The sequence below is a fragment of the Branchiostoma belcheri genome, unplaced genomic scaffold, assembly GCF_001625305.1.
Source record: "Branchiostoma belcheri isolate BF01 breed outbred unplaced genomic scaffold, Haploidv18h27 scaffold106, whole genome shotgun sequence".
Taxonomy (NCBI): domain Eukaryota; kingdom Metazoa; phylum Chordata; class Leptocardii; order Amphioxiformes; family Branchiostomatidae; genus Branchiostoma; species Branchiostoma belcheri.
Genome location: NW_017802447.1, coordinates 96,926 through 116,629, shown reverse-complemented (window position 1 = coordinate 116,629; position 19,704 = coordinate 96,926). Strand labels below are relative to the sequence as shown.

General features: G+C 42.3%; 2 protein-coding genes across 3 annotated transcripts in view; one reads left to right on the top strand and one right to left on the bottom strand.

Annotated features, from left to right (window-relative positions):
• The window catches only part of LOC109478818 (probable G-protein coupled receptor No18), a 21,144-nt gene extending 13,801 nt beyond the window's left edge, over window positions 1-7,343 (top strand). The window contains exons 5-6 of the mRNA XM_019780635.1: window positions 6,244-6,385; window positions 6,799-7,343. Of these exons, the coding sequence (XP_019636194.1) occupies window positions 6,244-6,385; window positions 6,799-7,325 (669 nt within the window). The 3' untranslated portion in view covers window positions 7,326-7,343. The remainder of the gene's footprint in view (window positions 1-6,243; window positions 6,386-6,798) is intronic.
• Window positions 7,344-8,587: 1,244 nt separating this feature from the next.
• Window positions 8,588-19,396, bottom strand: LOC109478807. 2 transcript variants are annotated; one of them, XM_019780612.1, is made up of 23 exons: window positions 19,217-19,396; window positions 17,967-18,120; window positions 17,371-17,470; window positions 16,963-17,054; window positions 16,524-16,667; window positions 15,776-15,877; window positions 15,400-15,511; window positions 15,042-15,148; window positions 14,727-14,896; window positions 14,293-14,392; window positions 13,761-13,945; window positions 12,911-13,040; window positions 12,268-12,410; window positions 11,782-11,938; window positions 11,439-11,616; window positions 11,213-11,289; window positions 10,771-10,936; window positions 10,146-10,321; window positions 9,616-9,740; window positions 9,368-9,483; window positions 9,025-9,119; window positions 8,807-8,864; window positions 8,588-8,691 (listed from the first exon to the last, which is right to left on the bottom strand). In XM_019780612.1, exons 2-23 carry the CDS (start codon window positions 18,090-18,092, stop codon window positions 8,639-8,641), a joined length of 2,712 nt encoding a protein of 903 aa, XP_019636171.1. In that variant the 5' UTR covers window positions 18,093-18,120; window positions 19,217-19,396; the 3' UTR covers window positions 8,588-8,638. The 2 variants fall into 2 exon arrangements, with proteins under 2 accessions (XP_019636171.1, XP_019636181.1); XM_019780622.1 differs by lacking the exon at window positions 19,217-19,396 and having other exon boundaries at window positions 17,967-18,125.
• Between the last annotated feature and the right edge of the window lie 308 nt (window positions 19,397-19,704).

Below are 19,704 nucleotides of genomic sequence, written 5' to 3'. Positions count from 1 at the left end.
ATTATAATTTGTCCTTGAAGCAATATTTTTCAGTTTATCAGACGAACAGAAGGTATATCAATTGTTTTTTTGTTTGGAAGTGACTTTTACAAATCTCCTCAGAAGACATGAGACCCAAACAATTATAATTTGTCCTTGAAGCAATATTTTTTCAGTTTATCAGACGAACAGAAGGTATATCAATTGTTTTTTTGTTTGGAAGTGACTTTACAAAACGACACCAGATTCAATTCCCAATACAACCTTGACATTGAAGAGATAAAAAGGAGAGTCAGGCGAACAAGTTCGATAAGAGCGACGTTGACATCATGTCTGTCGCCAGCTGGACTGCAGACAACACCGACGCAGATGTAAAGGCTAATTGAGGAGAAGCTAAAACCTTGATGAGAGTAACTAAAAGGGTCAGGACTGTGATTGGGATGTAAAATTCATCACGAATAATTATTCTCGAGCACAGCTTTTGTCTTTGACACGGTTATCGACTTCAGATAACGACAGCTGATAGAACCCCGGACATCCATTCTCACTAGGATAAAATTGTCCAGATCTAACCGAATTGATTTGCTTTGAGCCGACTTCGAGCCGGATCGAGCCGGATCGAGCCGGATCAAAGCCGGATCAAAGCGAATCAATTCGGCTCGATCCGGACAATTTTATCCTAGTGAGAATGGGGCTCAGGTTAGCTGCTCTCACTCGACGAGAAAGTCATGTTTGATAATACACATTTTTGATAACCTATTGATGCAACGTTCAGTTGGTAATTTGCATCATACGAATCATCAACCCAGTTGTTACCCGATCTAAAGGCTTATTATCGTCACGGTGGTAAGAGTAGCTGAAAGCAATAAACTTGTGCTATAATGAGCAAGTAGCAATTAACGTTGAAAATCACGGGTTTTGCCCTTGATACCTTCAAAGGAAACACAATGACATATGTTGACCCGAATATGATACAAACTTATAAACGTAACATTTTCAATCGCATCACGTACATAAATCCATAATAGCCAATTTCCTAGTTTCTCATGGGAGGAAAGCTGAAATTGTTACCTGATTAGTTCCGGTTTGCTTCGCTGACTAGAAACGAGGGGACTCGGGTAAAATGTAAACAGATGAAGTTCAAATAATCTGTGCATTTTAATGTAGATATTTGATTTGTTTGGTAGTTTTTCTGAAGATGTTTACACACACTGTCCTGCGATGTACAGTTACATTAAGTCACATTAATGTACATGTACCGTTTTACACGTCTAAATAATATTTTATTAGACTGATTGGAAGGCATACAGACAGGGACACAGAGAGAACCAGAGGGAGACAGAGACAGATTGCAGTCTCGTCTCAGATCTACGTGTGAAGACGCCTAGTAATAAGATTAGAATAGCATGTAATGTCCAGGGAATTAAGATTGACTTGTGGTACACCATGTAATCCAGATTGGGCGATCCTAAATCTGCCCGTCCTTGATGCATGTTTCCCATTGACGTAGAAGACATTTGTTATCACCCTGACCACCTATCGGGTTTACTACAATTCTGCCGACCCCCCGCTGTGTAATCCCTGTAAACCCCTACAAATGAAGCGATCGATACCCACAAGATCAGAAAACATCTATATACTCCACGGCTAAGCCTTGGGTACACCACGCATCAAACAACTTGATTTTCTTAAGGCTAAGGAAATCTTCCTCAAGGACAGCGCCGACCAGCCGGTAAAGATTTTACAGCACCAGAGTACAGAGTGACCAGAGGAAAACCAAACAGCTCTGTCACCCAGCCTAGCATTCAACACTGCCATCACCGTTGACTTGCTCATAAAGCTATCACCAGGCAGCAGCCAACTTCCTTAATCTAAAGTTGGCAAACTAAGTATGTTGCTCGCTTTCGTCTTGCATTTTCGTCTTCATCGTCTTGCCTGACTTGAACTAAATGATTTAAGTTGGTCGACCTCAAAGGCAAAAGTTGGATCAGACGGTACATGGTCAGTTCGATGTCCTAACATTAACATCTTTGTAGAACAAGCTCCTGTAGCTAGCAGTGCGTCTGTGTGATAACATTGGGAAGGCGCCATAGTTTTTACGAAGTCTAAACCACCCTCCTTTGTTAAGCGTCAGGGAAGCCCGTTGACCTCCAGGCTATCTGAAATAGCCGAAAGTTCTGCTGCAAATTGGATTCTGCATCACATAGCCGGTCAGCTTCACCCTCGGCGGTGCACTGCATACACAAACATGCTCCTCTCACAGTCTCACGGCTGATGGGGTCAGCTAGGCAGTGGCGGGCATGTTAATAGAGATGAAAGCACGGCCAACTCTATGACCTGGGGTCTGTAGTTTTAGATCAGGAAACTGATAACGTGCAAGGCGCCGTGGCAATGGCCCAGCCCTAGCGTTGCCTGGCATACACTCATGGGTTACTGTAATGGTCTTGGTAATGGAGCACGTGTTAATGACATGTTAACGACATGAGCTCTGCGGAGGTCTTTAGGCACAGACAATCATTACACTGTTGCTTGATTACAGTGTACCCAACTTCACCGGCTCATGGACAAAGGCCCCATTTTCATAATCTCCAAGCAGATCTTTTGGTGGCCAAAGATAGTATCCAACACGCGGACAGTATCCAGCCGGCCGACAGTATCCAATTGGCCACCGATGGGCCGGCTGTCAGAAAAAAACGGGGCATAGAAAAAGGTCACAATCTTCCCATTCAACCTCTGCTTGGAGAGTACCATTTTCACAGGACGGAGAACTTTGGGAAAACTGGTGTGTGACCAGATATCCTTTGTCCTTTGAAATATTGTGGAAATATAATTTGAATACATCCGGTCATTAAATTCGGACGATCATCGAGAGATAATCGGAAAACGTCCAGATCAATGACAGATCATAGAGATCATTGAAAAGCATCGGAAGGCCTCTGAAATCGTTGAAAGATCATGGAAAGACCAATGGAGGAGCTTTGACATCATTGAAAGATTATTGGGAGATAATTGGAAGACCCTGAAGATCATTGAAATTCCAGTGAGATGATATGAGTGTCATTGCTAGTCTTGCCTTCGTGAAAATCTCAACGCAGTGCAACCCCCTTCACGGTAACATGTTTGCCCTTCATTGGCCCCCTCTGATGCCCACTACTCTGTCCGTCGGTGTTAACGATTGAAGGAAGGAAGTCTGGTATATAAATTTGTTAATGGGGGGTATCGGAAAATTCCGCTTATTTTGACTTTGTCTTAGTCAGTCATATGTTGAAATACAATGTCTCTCGGTTCAAACAGACTCCCCTTTATCGAGCACTTTCAGACATAGTAAGAACATGTTTAAGACACATGAGTGTGACGAACATTACACTGCTCTTGGCTGTGCACGTAACCTTCCCCAGTGTGTTGTTTTCATCTCCATCAGTAGTTTAAGTTGGATGATAGTAGTTATGGCCTAACGGTGGTTTCTCCCATCAGTCCGTTTTTCCCGGTCTAGATCCTTTGGTTATGACTCACACATTTACTACACCGCTGACCAATAAACTTATGTGCGGCTTAGTTAACATACATTTGAAATATGCTAATGAGGTATAACTCTAATGCACCAGATCACGTATTGTTTATATAACCTGTAAAACTTTACCAAAACCAACGACAGCCGCCTCATATAGCCTTGCCGTTCAATGTCTGATCAAAAATGATAATGTGACAGGACAAGCTGACAGTCTTCTTAATCGACGTGCGTCATTCGGACAGTCGTAGTTGTTAACAGACGAAAGCTATTCGTTGAACCAAGAATTCAATCAATTTCATGCAAGAGTAGCTAACAACTTACTTACGTCAGCAAGGGTGTAAACGCGTTATCCATCGCAGTAGAAGTGAGTTACTTGATTGGTGAACCGTTTGATCGACGTCCAAGCGATAGATAAAAATGTATTGCCTAATAAGATTTTCTCCTTCGTTTGTGAAGAAACCTGATAAAAGAAAAGCACCCATCATTCGCCACTCTCAGCCAGTAAATGTGAGGTACATGTATCTGATTGATCGACAGACCATATGTATAAGGTCTGATGATTTGATTGTCGTTGGTGACGCTGGTATTAAAGGGGAAAAAGATACACGTCAGAGTAAGATTCGTCTGTTAAGGACTCGAATGTCCATCATTCCATACAGACACAATGCTCCAGAACAAAACACATCTCAGCAGTGAGGAGTATTGAAAACTTAAGTAGCATTCGGATCGTTTATTGCCGTTTGCATATCATGTGAAATGTACGAAGATATGGCTACACAATGCATTCTTCTCAAGTTTCCTCTTATTCTAGAAGGACGTCGAAAACTTTCAATCCGTGAGATGTCTTGGAGGCGCTGCCATTTGTTGCATGTTTGCGGTGCCGACCCGCAGGTCGTGAGGTCCGTAGGTTAAACACTCCGCCGTTAGCCCGTCTGGGCCCTGCCCACACACCGAAGATGATAAAAGACAGACCCTGCAGACAGAACTCGGAGGCGCTGCAGCGAGATTAATGTCCAGAACACGACCTGCCCTACAGATAGCATATCTGACGTAAAACAGGCCGTTCGGGATGAAGTTGCCCCGTTGGTACCGGTTGTAAAGTAAAACAGGATAAAAGCGGCTAATGCACAGCTTAAGGCACGGAGAAGGGCGGAGGAAAAAGCCCATTGAGGTCCATAGAAGTAGAAGCTAGGAGCAGGAAAGTGTAATAAAACAGGATTAAGGTGCTCAGCGCCTGAGGGTAGCTGATGGACATAGTGCGTCTCTTTTATTATTTCAGGGATTATAGGTTTACTTCAGTGGACAGGTACGGCCGTTATACACAAATACCCATCAAGATTTATTCATTGCGCGGTGGTTCTCTAAACTGTTTAAGAAAGTAGATTGAAAGCTGTACCTACGGGCATGGGACTGAACTAATGGGTCGATGATGGTTGGAAGTCTGTATCGACCCCCGTCCCGGTTGAGTGAAGGTTATTGCGCATTCACGCAGATAACGTCTCTTACACTTTTAATATTGTATTAAACTTCCCTGCCTAGACTTTTAAAAGTCGACCAGTCATTTTTGTTAAAAAGTGAAACGACGATGTTGCTACATGGCCTGTCGGTCATAAAATCCAGGCCCTAAGGAACGGAGGGCAATATGTAACCACCGGCTGACCTTGCTGGGAGTGCTTCAAAATGTTGACTTCTGTGCCGACTGAGTTCTGCAAATGGAATTCTCAAGGACAAAAGCAGAGGAAGCGCCTGAACAAAAAATTAACTGGCGCCAGAACATCACGTGCGAGTGAATAACCAAAGCGATGAGGCGATCACCAGGTTAAAAGCCCTCTGATTCCTCGTCAGTCGTACGACATAAGGGAATCTACGTTTACATGCCGCGTGTTAGAAATCATGAATGGTTTTCAATAGATATCCGCAAGTAGATTCTTGGTGATTTTCTGGTCGGCAATCATTCAGCCATTTTTACAATAACGGTTCAAGGTCGTTTCTGACGTTGGCCCATACGCCACAGGCTCATAATTAGCAAAAATATATATTGCACTTTTGTAATCACACACCGAGTGTATACCGAAACAGGATTAACTCAATCATTAGTATGATGTCTTCGTTTTTCCAGACAAGCCCACATTTTTTTTTATCTTTTCGTTATTTTCCTTATCACTTAAAAGATATCAAAACAAACAAAAAAAATATGGATGACATGCTCATGAAGACCCCAAACCTAGTCCGCGCGGGCGAACAAAAAAATCCGGCAAAAAAGTGCTGCTAAATTATAGAAATACAAAGATGGTATTGTGACTTTGTGGTAGTACATAGCGACTTACGACAAGCCGGCACATGCTGGCCTTTTGCGGCATTTATGAGTAGGCACTGTACTTGAGTTCCGTGGAGTTTCGGCAGCCTGAGTACCACCGGCTGTTGCTGGCTACCATGGACTAGGGAGGATGGCACCCAGGCCAGAGCCTCGAAGGAGGTAATTTTTTTAAGAACAGGCGAACATCTATGGCGCGCGGATGTCATCCATAGAATTAAATCAGTGTGGCCGTACGTATATGAGAAAACATTGCAGTCGAGCTAGAGGCAATTTTAGACGGGAAATATTCTCCATCTGCAGCCCGCATACCGCCCTCTGGCGTAACACACTGCGGATGTTGACGTACGTTGATGGTAAAGTTTACTTTGAAGAACACGTAACCTTAAAACACCCTTTCATACTCCACCAGTGTGTAATATCCTGATCTCTCCTCCAGGTGATGCTGGTACTGTACTGGCGGATCTACATCACGGTCCAGAGGCACAAACACAGCAGCTTACGGCGAACCTACGTCACTAGGATGTCTCCTACCGCCGCTGAGAGGAACATCGCTAACGATGCCCCGACTGGATCCAGTGGTGCGTATAGAAACAGGAAATTTTAGATTCCAGGCCAGTGTTTTCGTGGCCTTCAAAAAAAGATGACAGACCTCCGGAAAGTATTTTGACGTTTTCGTAGATGTATTGGACTGTGGAGTGGACTGTGTGATGTAATATAATCGGGTATTACATTTCCTAAATTCCTCCACATTCCTCCACTTACTCCCACCTGGCCCTTGGTGGGTCACATCCAGACGTGACCTCCCTATCAATTGATTGGTTACGCTTAGACACCATAACATCTGCTTGGACACTAGGGGCCTAATCTTTTCCTTTGCCAAGTGCGTGCACTGCACACACATAAACAACTTAACTGGGACAGTAAGCTGAAAGTAATGTGAGCTTAACGGTATCAGCCTTTTTAAATAGCTTTCTTTGTGACTTGTTTTCAGGAGCTGCAAATGGACGCGTGGAGAAGGCCAAGCAGCCAGAACCCAAACGAATATCCTTAACCAAAGAGTACAAAGCAGCCAGAACTCTCGGCGCCATAGTGGGCGCCTTCATCCTCTGCTGGCTGCCTTTCTTCATAGTGGCCGTGATCAGACCGTTCTGCAACGACACCTGCCGGATTCCACCGGTAGTGGATGGCGTCACGCTGTGGTTGGGTTATGCTAACTCAGCGCTCAATCCCGCCATCTACGGTGGACTGAACAACGACTTCCGTGCCGCCTTCCGCGCGATTGTGTGCTGTTCTTTAAAAGACTTAAACCAACGAAACCAGGGCATGATCATCACTAGAAACTGTCGAACTGAAATCAGAAGAGGAAGCGAGGAGTCAGGATCCTCCCCTATGGGGAGATGGACATCCTTTAAACTATCGTGCATCACATTCAACAGGAGCCTGAGCCGGAGTAGTAAGGGAAGTGGGAAAAGCAACAAGAATAGAGTAGGAAGAAATGTTCAGACAACACGCGTATGAGAGCCTCATGAAAAATATATTGATGATCTAGATTGAATGATCCGTACGTATTTTACCCAAAATGAATACCGAACGTCTTTTGTCTTCGTCTATAACATTGGTCCCTTGCTTCAGAACGATAGTATATATATATATATTCAGTGAATGTTCATTATCATTTGTTGTAATATTGTTGTGTCAGGTCCCCGCTATATGCTATACTTTGTCATTAAGAAATTATAGCACTTAAGAGAGCTTCTGAAACCAATACTAGATAACAGAAACTACTCCATATGTATGAAAAAGTGAATGTAATGTATGTTAACCAATGATGTATTAACTGCATAACGTTACTTCAAGCATAATAATGTTGTCAGAAATGACTGTTTGAAGATTTCTCCATGTTCGTGACTCTTCTCTTTGTTAGTCTCAGAATTTCTCTGTCTTGTTGCTACTTCATGTATTTACGAACACAACCACCCCGCCTTGTTGGCAACTGACCAAACTTTTGTGACAAATTATCACATCAAATCAAAGTGAATGCAGTTGCCGTGCTAAAATATGTACTAGAGAATGCCTCTGGGATACCTGCTATCAGACACTTTACGAGCAATATACGTCAGTCAAGATAATCAGTACTTCGTAGAAGAATATACTGTATCGAGGAAAACTATGAAGGTGATAAAATAAGTTTCTGTCAGCCAAAATATATCAGATAAACTGTTTCATTTATTCGCAAGTATATCAGATAGACCGGTTTATTTATTGGCAGATATAGAAGACAAGCAGTTTTATCTTTTGGAAACCGTTTAAATTCATTGGCAAATATCCCAGATAACCGCATATCATATGTTAGATTGGTCACTAAGTCAGATAACCCGGCCCATTTATTGTACTAGAAAATGCATCAGATAAACTAGTTTATTTATTTCATTTGCAAATACATCAGATAACTTGGTTAATTCATTGACATTGGCAAAATATAAGAACAGAAATCTGTAACCTCTAGCCTACGGTCAGCAGTTCCGCGTCGTAACACGTCATCTGTGTGGATTGTATATAGTTTAGGTGTAATAAAAGTGCTATTGGAAGGTTGCGTGATCAATCTTTATCTATCTGAACGTGTTAAAGTTAGGACAGAATTTTGGGGCTTCACCAAAGAGCTCAACTTCTTTCTTGGCTATAGAAAGCACAGTTTGAAACAAAAACGGTATCTTCTTCAACGATATTCGACGTAGACCACCGGAATTCGGCGACCTCTTTCTTGACTATGGATTCAAATACAGTTCGTCTTACACGGCAGACATACGGCTGTTTATCTACCTCGACCATGATCACTGCACGGTGCAGTAGTACCGCCATCCCTTGATGATCTTTACAGGTTGTTCTAAAATGAAAAAAGTCACTTTTGTTTAGGGATTCCGTCGACTATAAATGTAATTACAAGAAACTTTAAAAATCCCATTTGAACAACAACGAAAGCAAAGACATCGTGCTCTTACCTTCAGTTTTGATGGAGGCGATAGTTTCTTCTGGGACCTTCTTTTTGCCTTCAATTTCCTAGAAATAACAACAACATAATTAGGATGAATCATTAGCAGACAAGTCGACAAAGATACACAGTTTTCACCATCACATCACTTAGTTTCGCCATGTACCAATATGATATTAATGTCGACGGATAATAGTATACTAATAAGCACATGTAGTTGTTCATTACATCAAATTTCCTTTGGAAGTCTTCCTTGGTGTCGTCACACAGTGTCAGAATGGCGTCCTTCAGAAGACCCCACTCCCAATCCACTCTACGGTCACCTGAGGTACAGAGGAGAGGTACATGGTTTATTCTACCAGTGGACAAAACAAAAGTGTTACCTACACCTCTCTGTAATGTTATCCTGTCAAAAGATCGCCACAAGTCAAACCACCTAAGTGCACATGATTGGTAAATATTCTTTTATAAAACAACAATCATAGTAAAACACACAATGGTGTAAAAGCATTGTGTATCAAGCTATACATTTGATCATGAATCTGTAAGAAGTGTCAGGATATGTGTTTACCCAGATCTTTGTTTAGTTCCAGACTTTCCATGTACAACTTCCTGGCGGATTCATAGTCCTTCTTCTCGTGGTGGAATTTTCCTATCAGGTACACGGTATCGGCGATGTCTGGATGCCTGCAAGGTTTTCGACAAAATAGTAATTAAGTAATTCAAATAGGGAATGCAACATGATGTTATCACTTTTTTATCATTCTTAAGTTCATTCTTAAGTTATTCACAGCCATCTATATCAGTCTAGGGACTCACCGATCGTAATTCTTTCTGAAGATGTCCAGTGCCTGTTGGCCTTGGCTGATGGCGTTGTCGTACTGCCGCTTGGCCTGGTAACAGCGGGCCATGTTATAGTGGAGAAGGCCACTGTTACTCTGGCCCTGTACAAGAGATTGGTGGAAATTTCTTTAACTATGGGCAGTCGACTCCGTTCATGTACATAGTGATACATTTTCTTTTCAGTCTTTTCTTCATCTTCAATTTTATTAAAGGTATTATACAGCTTTAAGTTCTTCAATATCAAGATCATCATTAATGTCACAAATATTTATGTTTAATCAAAAACTATACAAAATGACCTAATTTAGAATAGATCACATTGTTCAAACTATAGAGGCTTTTCCTCAACGTCATAATAACCATAATTTGATTACCCAGCTGGCCTGCTGGTGGGTAAGTGGATTACGTCAGCAGCATGTCGGCGTGTCTAATCCAACATGGCGCACGTGACGTCATATGAAAAGCCAGTATAGTATAGGAGACAACAAGCTACGAGCAGAACTTTCCTCGGTTTTCATCCGTTTCTCGAGGTCCACTGCTTTGTCGAAGTATTCCAGCGCCTTGTCGAAGTTCTGTGAGCTGAGCGCCCATATGTTCTCTCTGGAGTAATACCAGCCCATGTCCAGGTAAATGGTGCCGATGTTCATCAGGTAGGTGGGGCAGTCGATGTGCTGGTCAGACCCTGATACAGGACAGAAGCATTACTAGGGTCACATTCGTCCTGCGATCTTCGAACTGAGGTAGTTCTTAGGATAGCCATGCTTTTGCCGTACAAAATTTACTTGTATTATTACCGACAAAATTGTCTTAGATCTTGGTCGGTGGCTGATTTTGTCATAGCCCGCTTGAAAATCTTACATGGTACGACGACCTACGACGAAACATTCCACCCAGCAAAGTGCCTTCAGCCAGTCAGATGTTTCGCGCTAATGTTACCAGCCTATTACGTCGCCTCTTTACTGTAAGCGGCAACGTGATTGGCTTGTAACTTTGCTGCGATAACTAGGTCTCTGCTTGGCTGTCAGCACCTGACACCTTCGATCATAGACATAGGTATGCAAAGTGTTAAAATGCTCTATTTATTGTTCTAAAATGTAAACGTATATATGACCATATCTATGAATGGCCCACCTATGGCTCTTTGAACCATTTCGTACGCTTGTCGGTGCCTCTCCAGTCCTTGGTTGAGAATGTTCACGTACTCCACTGGATCCCTGTCCACCGTTCTGGCGTGACGGTGGTGAGCGAACCCCAGAGAGTTCACCGTCCGAGCGGTCATGATGTCATCTCCTAAGATCTGAAGTATAGATGGATATCCTGTTACGTTGTATATAATCTCGTAATTTCAGTAAACCATTCACAGAAAACGAATGGTCAAACACTACTTTTGAAGAGCTATCCTATCTGCAAATGTCAGGTTACGACACTGACAGAAATGTATGGCAAGTCCAATGCAAACCATAGTTTGCGTAGGCAATGAAAATCGTCTTGCTTGGTCATAGTACAAATGAATGCATAGAACCTGTGTTATTTTCAAAGATTTTCGTATGTTTGTGTCGATGATAGTTCGTACCTCCGATTGAATCTCAAAAGCCTTCTGAAGCTGCTGGACATTCTCTTCGTACTGCCCCAGCTGGCTGTAATACACGCCTGGAAGCCATATACGTGGAAAAAAACTTGTTGAATTTGCCTTAACAACATGTGAAGAAGATTTTATCAGGCAGATGGTGTGGCAAACAGGTTATAGACATTGGTAAACAATGACATAAAGAAATCGCTTTAAAAAGGTTTGAACACACCTTCCACGTAGTGATAGCGCGCGAAGCTGAGCTGGACGGTCTCCCTCCCTCCGTTCGGCAGGTCCTGCAGCGTTTTGAACGCCTCGTCCAGAAACCGCCTGGCCGCCTGGAAACTCTGGTTCTGAAGGATGTTCTCAGCCAGCCAGCACATCATCTCTGCTGCACACTGCCACTTCCCCTACAGGTAACCCATCTTATTTATTTATTTATAACAACAGTCTTGTAACAGTCACATGTACGATGTATCTAGGGTGTACATAGGAGATTGTATGTATTTAGGTTTGAAGTATTTTTCATTAGCTGTGAACCTGACTAACCCACGCACAGTACGCACTAGTCTTACCTGTTCTTTTGCTGCGTTCATGCGGCTGTTGTAGAAGCGGATCCGCTCGTCCACAGTCAGCATCTGCTCCAGTAACACTCCTACTGACGCCTGGTGCGCGCTCTCTGACTCTGCCGGGTCCAGCCAGAACCGGTCATCGCCTTCTGTATGTTTGGTCCTAAACAGCGCAACCGATGTTGTTTTCATGTAGGTGTAAAGACACAGACAGACAGACAATTCAAACAATTCTCAGCATGGTCCAGTCAGAACCAACTACAACCAGGTTTCTTGTTCTATAAACAGTGCAACCGATACTGTTAGGTAGTTTCTAAGAACACAAACAGACAAGCAAACAAATAAACAAACAAACCAAGCCCTGTCTTTACAGTGTGTGTGTGTGTGTGTGTGTGTGTGTGTGTGTGTGTGTGTGTGTGTGTGTGCGTCTGTGTGTGCGCGCGCGCCTGGGTATGTGCACGCGCGCACGTGTGTGTTTACCAAGTTATATACCTCTCATGAACGTCGGTTGTCTCACCCACCACCAAGTGTAGAAATTGTGAGAAGTTTGCCGAGTCCTCGTCGTACTCTTTCAGCGCCCTTTCCAAGTCTGACTTCATGGTTTTGGCGACGTCACGCATGCGGCCCTCGTAGTACTGCCGGTTAGTTAGGACAAATATCAATGTCATAATCATGGATATTAATGGTACCGTTCTAAGTGCAATAATGACTACTTCTTGCGGCTAGGTGACACTGCTACGAGAATGTTGCCCACCACGTGACTGAGTCTATAGCCCCCCCCCCCTTGTCTCTGTCCATCACTGCTGTAAATTGGCTAATCCAGATCTATCCTAATCCAGCACGTCTTCTTGTTTATACACTGATGCCCCAGTTAGCTGGAAACTACTTGATATTTACTAAGAGATTCATGGGATGAAACTCCGATTTGTTCAAAATACACATATGCCTGAAGACTCGATTTTCATAATTTAACTCAATCAGTCTAGATTAATCTTTATGCAAGGAGTCTTGTGGACAGTTTAGTTGCCCCGACGGCAGGACAGACTGCTATGGGACCGGTGAAGTGAGGAAGGAGTTCCATATTTTAAAGGGGCCCTGTCTATGGCTTCTTCAAACAAAAGGGTGTGAAACTTACCCTTTTAAAGTGGTATTCTGCTTTTTCTATGATCTGTCCGACGCCAAAGTTCCTGTTGACGCGCAGAGAAGATAGGAAGGTACGAAGCAAATCATGCATGTCGTACCGCGGTGGACCGGCAGGGGACGCACTGCAACAGTCATGGGAGACAATGGTCGTCATTAGGGGACAAGACTCGAAGGCTGCGTCAAGGTTATAGGTTACATGAATAGCACAAAATTATTTCTACGTGGTCAGAAACCTCATGATAGAGACAAGATTCCAATTACTAGAGTGAGAACTAAATGCCATGATGGGAGAAGCAGGGACTCAGAAGCCTAGAAGACCCCTTGGGAACATTTTCTACCAGATCTAGATCCATTAAAATGCTGTGTCGGTTTGGCGGGTACTGATCCGGTACACAATCTTGTGCTGTCAGGGGCTGATTGTGCCTCCTCCCCGAGGGCTTGTTATACGCCATGCTAATTGGAGAAAGTCATTCCCAACTACCAATAGAAACTCAGGATTCTTTAATTTATCACAACAATCCCCCAATAGGATTTCAGGTCGATCAGCTTCCAACATTATGGTAACAGACAGTTCTCAATCCGATAAAAAAATGCTCCATGTTAACATATGCATAAATCACGATCAAGATGTTCCCAGTTCTCCTGACTTTAAGGTATTCTAGCCTGGTTACCAAACCTATTATAGCTCCCGAGTCCTACATCCTCTCCGCAAATAGGAGAGGGTGTAGGACTCGGGAGCTATAATAGGTTTGGTAACCAGGCTAAAGGTATTCGTCATCAATCCTGAGTCCTGACCAGTAAAAGGTTGCTAGAATCGTGATGCGGTTAGGCTAGGTACAGACCTGATCAGGTTACGCATCTTCAGCTCCCACAGGAAGAAGCCGACCTTCCCGCCGCCCAGGACCTCCTGAGCAGCCTCCTCAGTGAACGGTCCTGCAAACACGGAGACCTGCACCAGCACGTGTTGGAGCCGCACGGGCATGGAGTTGTAGGCTTGTAGCATGAACTCACGGATCTCCTTAATGTTCTTTGGCATAAAGACAAAAGATCATGTAAGGGGTGGTTCTACAATCCAAAGCAAGTGCAATGTGGCTGGTCAGACAGGCCCAAAACTTATCTAGACACATTATAAAGTAAGTAAAATTTATAGTTCTTTTGTTCTTTACTGGTGGCATTTCTAAAGAAAGCACAATAGTCAATGGTGTTCAATTATGTTGGGGAATTAGTAATTTTGTTCATACAATAGACCCTGTATATTAATAAATTGCGTTTTGTTTTCATAGGTTTATCTATTAATTTCTGAACATTGGACGAAAGTAACAATATTAATATTGCTTTGGATGAAATTTACAGTGATAATAAACAAGAATCTACCTGTAACGTTTGCAGCCTGTTCAGCATGTCTGCTGGCTTCACGGCACCATCCCGGAGCTGGCTGCAGACGATCTTGATCGCGATTGGCCAATTTCCGCATCTTAGAAACATCAAACATCAATCATTAGATATGCGAAATCATTCAGCCATCATTCAGGTAACTTTATGATGTTAAATAACATAACATAACATAACATAACATAACATAACATAACATAACATAACATAACATAACATAACATAACATAACATAACATAACATAACATAACATAACATAACATAACATAACATAACATGAGACGGGTGACGGTATAGACTTCCAGCCACCTTTGACCCCGTGCTCAGGTCACACTTCTGGAAGGTGAGGTAGATTGTGTTGAAGTAGAGTTAAATTCATTTTCATAACATAATGGCATATGATCACATGTTTTACCTGTCAGCCAACACCTTGGCATCTCCGGGTGTTATGACGTTCCTCCCCGCCAGTTTCCGCACCAGCTCCACCCCTCCCTCCCGCAACACGTCCAGCTGACACAGGATCAGGCTGGTGAACGGGGAGTCATCGTCAATGAGATGGACTCGAGTGGTTACAAATATCTGGATCTGGAGGAAAGATGTTGTTAAAACGTGTCTTTAATAAATTGAACAAAACATACCCAAGATTGCAAGGACTTTCCAGAAGCAAAATAAACACTTTGACAAATGGTAGAATATGTGAAATATAGTATTATGTCATATTGGAATGTACCTGGGAATTTCGTTGCTTTTCAAACTTGACCAAGGTGTTGAGAAAGTCTTCCCTTGTTTCTCTTTTCTCCAGCAGGCCATCTGCGTTGTCCAGAATGATAACAGACTCTGTATGAAAAAAAGGATGCCAAGTCTTATTAATTCAAATCATAACGATTAACTTTAATTTTGTATGGCATAAAGTTTTATTTTCCCTGCTACTGTTTTAGCATTAATGAATACATCTTTTGGCCAGCTAACTGGTAAAAAGAACACACAGTATTTATATATGTCAAAATGACGGGCATAGATGACTTTCATGACTCTACGTTTTTACGTCCACTTGCTGATAGTTACTCAACGCCCTGTTCCCTCCCCACCTGATCCACTGTAGCTCCGGATCGTCTCGTACACCCTTTCCGGCTCACAGTCGATCAGTGGGAAGCCAAACTCTCGCATAATCTTCAGATGTACATTTTCCACGGTCGTCACCTATAATAACATGAATGAGATATGGTCACACATTCTGCTGGACTGTCAGAAGTGGCATCCGCCTAGACTGAATTGTGATCAGGAGACTGAAGAATAAAGGAAGGGACCAAACAGAACATTGTTCGACTCGTGATATTAAGGCTTGTTTACAACTGTCTCAACTGTCTATAAATGTGCATCTTAGGGTAGTTACACGAATTACAAATCCATGGACATTATTCATTATTTCTAAAGATGAATACTTGAGTTTTGAACATATTGTACCTCTCGCAGGTCAATGAAAATCTCTTCCCTCTCTTGCTGTGCGCATGCATGGTGTGCAAAGGTAGTTTTCCCAACCCCGCCGAGGCCGGTAATGCTGACCACCTGTATACATGAAGACAAATATCGGTATGTGCTTAAGAAACAAACACCTGCAGTTCCTATGGAAGCCACCAGAGGCATCGAAATCAAAGCCCACGTCTTTTGTAGTTGTTAGCATATCTACTTACTGAGGAAACGTGATGACTCGACAACATATAGCAGCGTTTTTATGTCCAGATGTACTTCATTACTCCTCTAAGTACAAACAAAACGCAGCAAAAAACAGACTTCGGGGAAGTACCCAACCCTGACTTCCCCCTTGCCCATATCAACGGTAGCGCCAAGTCCTGTTGGCTCCCCGTCAGACTCTGAGACCTTCACCTTTACCCCGCTTTCTTTGTCTGACCTTTTGGCCCCTTTCTGTCTGTCAATTTTATCCCACCCACGTGTTGTCAACCTACTCTGCCTGCACAAATAGATACTGGTACACAAACCCACAGCTTAGCCACCCAAAACAATACATACTTCTGTATACCCTGGATTATAAATATTAAAGGAGGTTTGTAACTCTACATGACACTTATTATGAAACTGGCTTGGAGGGATATGAACTGATCTCTGTGATGAATGACAAACAGTTTTGGCGAGCTAACTTTGTATGCTCCACCTCTATTATGGAGGATGAAAGATGATGATGATGTAACTCTACCTTCACATGTTCCCTCTGGTCGGCGTCGATTTTCTCCAGAAGAGCATTCATGTCATCATCCCGCCCCACGAGGTCAAGGGTCACCTGATCTCGCTGAAGATTCTCCTGGTTTTCTAGCTCGACTTTGTAAGCGTCTATGTCATCCTGCAGTACAAGTCATATCTTGAAGCATTTTTGTTTATTCCTGATTGTCTGTTACATAGCCATAGGACCAATAGAAATTAGAGTTAATAATAATAATATACGAATTAATTATATAAAATATTTGTAACCCCAGAATGCACTTCGAGTTCATCAATTTGTGAAAATAAGGGTGCGATTGCCAGTGAGTAGGTTCTCTTTCTACTTTATAAAAAAATGCATATGAGCAAGCAGAAAGCTGATGATAACCAGGGTACACATGAAATTATTTCAAATGTTATGTTAAATTCAAACGTACCTTGAAGTACTCCCTGTGGAAATTCTGAGTGTCCTCTAGCAGCCGGAGGATGTATTCAAGCCTGTCTTCATCGTTATCTCCGGTCCGATTTTCTAAGAAAATGAAATGTCAACTACATGTTATTTGACACACACACACACAAACACACACACACACACAAGCACACACACACACACACACACACACACACACACACACACACACACACACACACACACACATTCAGATTTCAGTGCACCTACATTCTTGTGCAGAAAGGGATTAGCCGTCTTTACTATTTGTTAGCCGTATTAGTTTACATTCAAGTGTTCAAGAATATCCATCTCATAGAGCTTGGCGTACTTCCATGCAAAAGTTAAATATACATTTTCTTATTGCTAAAAACTTGCAACAAAATGGAGTTGTCACCTTCCTCCAAGTGCAGAAACACCTCAATGGCAGTTTCACAGTTTCTGTACTTCTCTCGTTTCTCCTCGTTCTGAGTGTCCCACAATAGGGATTTTATGGTCTGACAAGGTGATTAAAGAAAAGGAAAACCAGAAATCACACAGTCCATAAGGGAATACATCCAGGAAGACAATGCAAATGTCTATCAACTACAAGCCAACTTCCCACATTTATTACATCCATTTATCCGAATGGATAAATCAACCGTACCGAACTGCCAGACAGTGATTCTTTCTTAAAAAGGATTGTTTGACTTCAAAATATTGCAGTTGAGAACTAGCTCATTACGTGTTACGCATAAGAATGTTAAGAACGCCACTATGAAATGTGTATATTCACTTACTATATAAACACTTGGACACCATGGTATGTAATGGAAATCAGTCTTCATTTTCGTATCGGATGCATGTTTGCAAAGGGATGGCATAGTTACGGGTAATACATGAAAATGCACATATGGCCCGGACTAAACTATCCAATGTCAAAAGAGAACATAAACAAACAGAGATAAAGCTTGGAGAGGTCAGAGGGCCGAAGCCTCCGTGTTCTAAGCTCACCTTCAGGTCATCGTCCTCCATAGACAGGGAGATCTTCTGCAGAAGTTTCCGGAAGGGTGTGACCAGGGGAGCCAGCTGAAACTTTTGTAGGTTCCGCTTGGAGCGACGTGGCGTCGGTGGCGGCATCGTCTTCAGCCCAGGTGCGTTAGACACGCTATTGAATGCTTAACAGTGGCATACACAAATAATTATGTTTTCCGGCGTACCAAAAAATATGAATACCCTTAATCTAGTATATCATATGCAAATGCTAGTGTTTCATCCAACGAATAAAAGTTATACTGTCCAACTTGGAATGAAAGTACAACTTACTTATATCGACTATTATTGTGTGTTTAGGACCATTTTAGCTACTGCACGTAGCATAGATTTTATCTCATTTTACTTTCCGTTACAGACTACAAAAACAGTACATCCATTCAGCTGTGGTGGCTGTTATTTTACTGTACATCGTCAATAACAATAAACCATTCATGAGTTCCAAATGATATGGATCACTGCACTCATGACTGAGTACCAATTGTTGAAAGTCAAAGGTATTCACTTCGACTTTCACTGTCAACAATAGCAGTGAAACAGAAGACCTTTCACTTTCAGGAACTCAAAATGTAACCGTTAACTTCACCAGACCGTTACAAGTGAGTTATTTGTACCGGGAGCGCTTTCTTAGGGCGAGGCCTTAAACATTGTGAAGTTGGAATGGACTGTTCTTGGTAGTTTAGATTCGTTCCTGTTATTTACATTGCCAAAATACAGCTTATTGGGAAGAAATATGGAAAACATATCATAATCATCATCGTGATTGAAATATGGACTATCATTTTGTATGTTTCAGATGGCAGGATATTCTCCCAGCATTAAAAAAATGTTTGCCGGCTACGTATACATTTTTCTATAATTGGGAAATGTTGAGGATCACATCTAGGTACCGGCCATTTACAAACTCAAGTTAACTCATATAGTACGTAAGGGACGGATAACGATCATATACATATGTATAAGCTTGGCATGCTTTGAAGTAACAAGTTTAATACAATAAATATGTTGCCACTATTAGCACACAGACACTGTAAAAACAAAACAAAACATACACTGTGTGCTACCGGAAAGAGAAATGGTCCGAAGTCTACGTGTTTATGCCGTATTCACTGAATTTGCAGCACTCTCTTTTCTAATCAAGGTTCATAATTAATGTCAATTAACGATAACGTTGTTTAAAAAGAAGCCATGGCGACAGCAGAAGTCCTTACCTGATAATTCAAGAGTTCGGTCTTGTCTGCTGTCCAAGTTTTGGCGGTCTGTCCCAACCCGGAAGACAATCCTGTCCGACTAGCATTTCATATACACTGAGTTTAGGCGGGAACTTGGGTCTAAGTTGTAAATGATATACTGCCTCTCATTTGACGCGGAGCCAAGTGAATGGAAACAATAGACACCTGGCAGCCAATAGCAGGTGTTTTTACAACATTGAACTTTGGCCACACATCCAGTAGCATGCCGGGAAGGTGTGCAAGTAAATGGCGCGAAAAGGTCACTTATTGCTGCTTTCCAATTCCACGTCAATCAATATCTAGTAGTACCGGATTTATTTATGTCACTTAGGACCGCTATATTGACCTTAAATGCGTGGGATTCATAAATGGGAGACCATTCTGAATAATATGTACAGAAATCGTACTCTCCAAGCAGAGGTAGGGTCGCTCGGTATTTTGGCAGTATTTTCGCGTTTTTAATACGT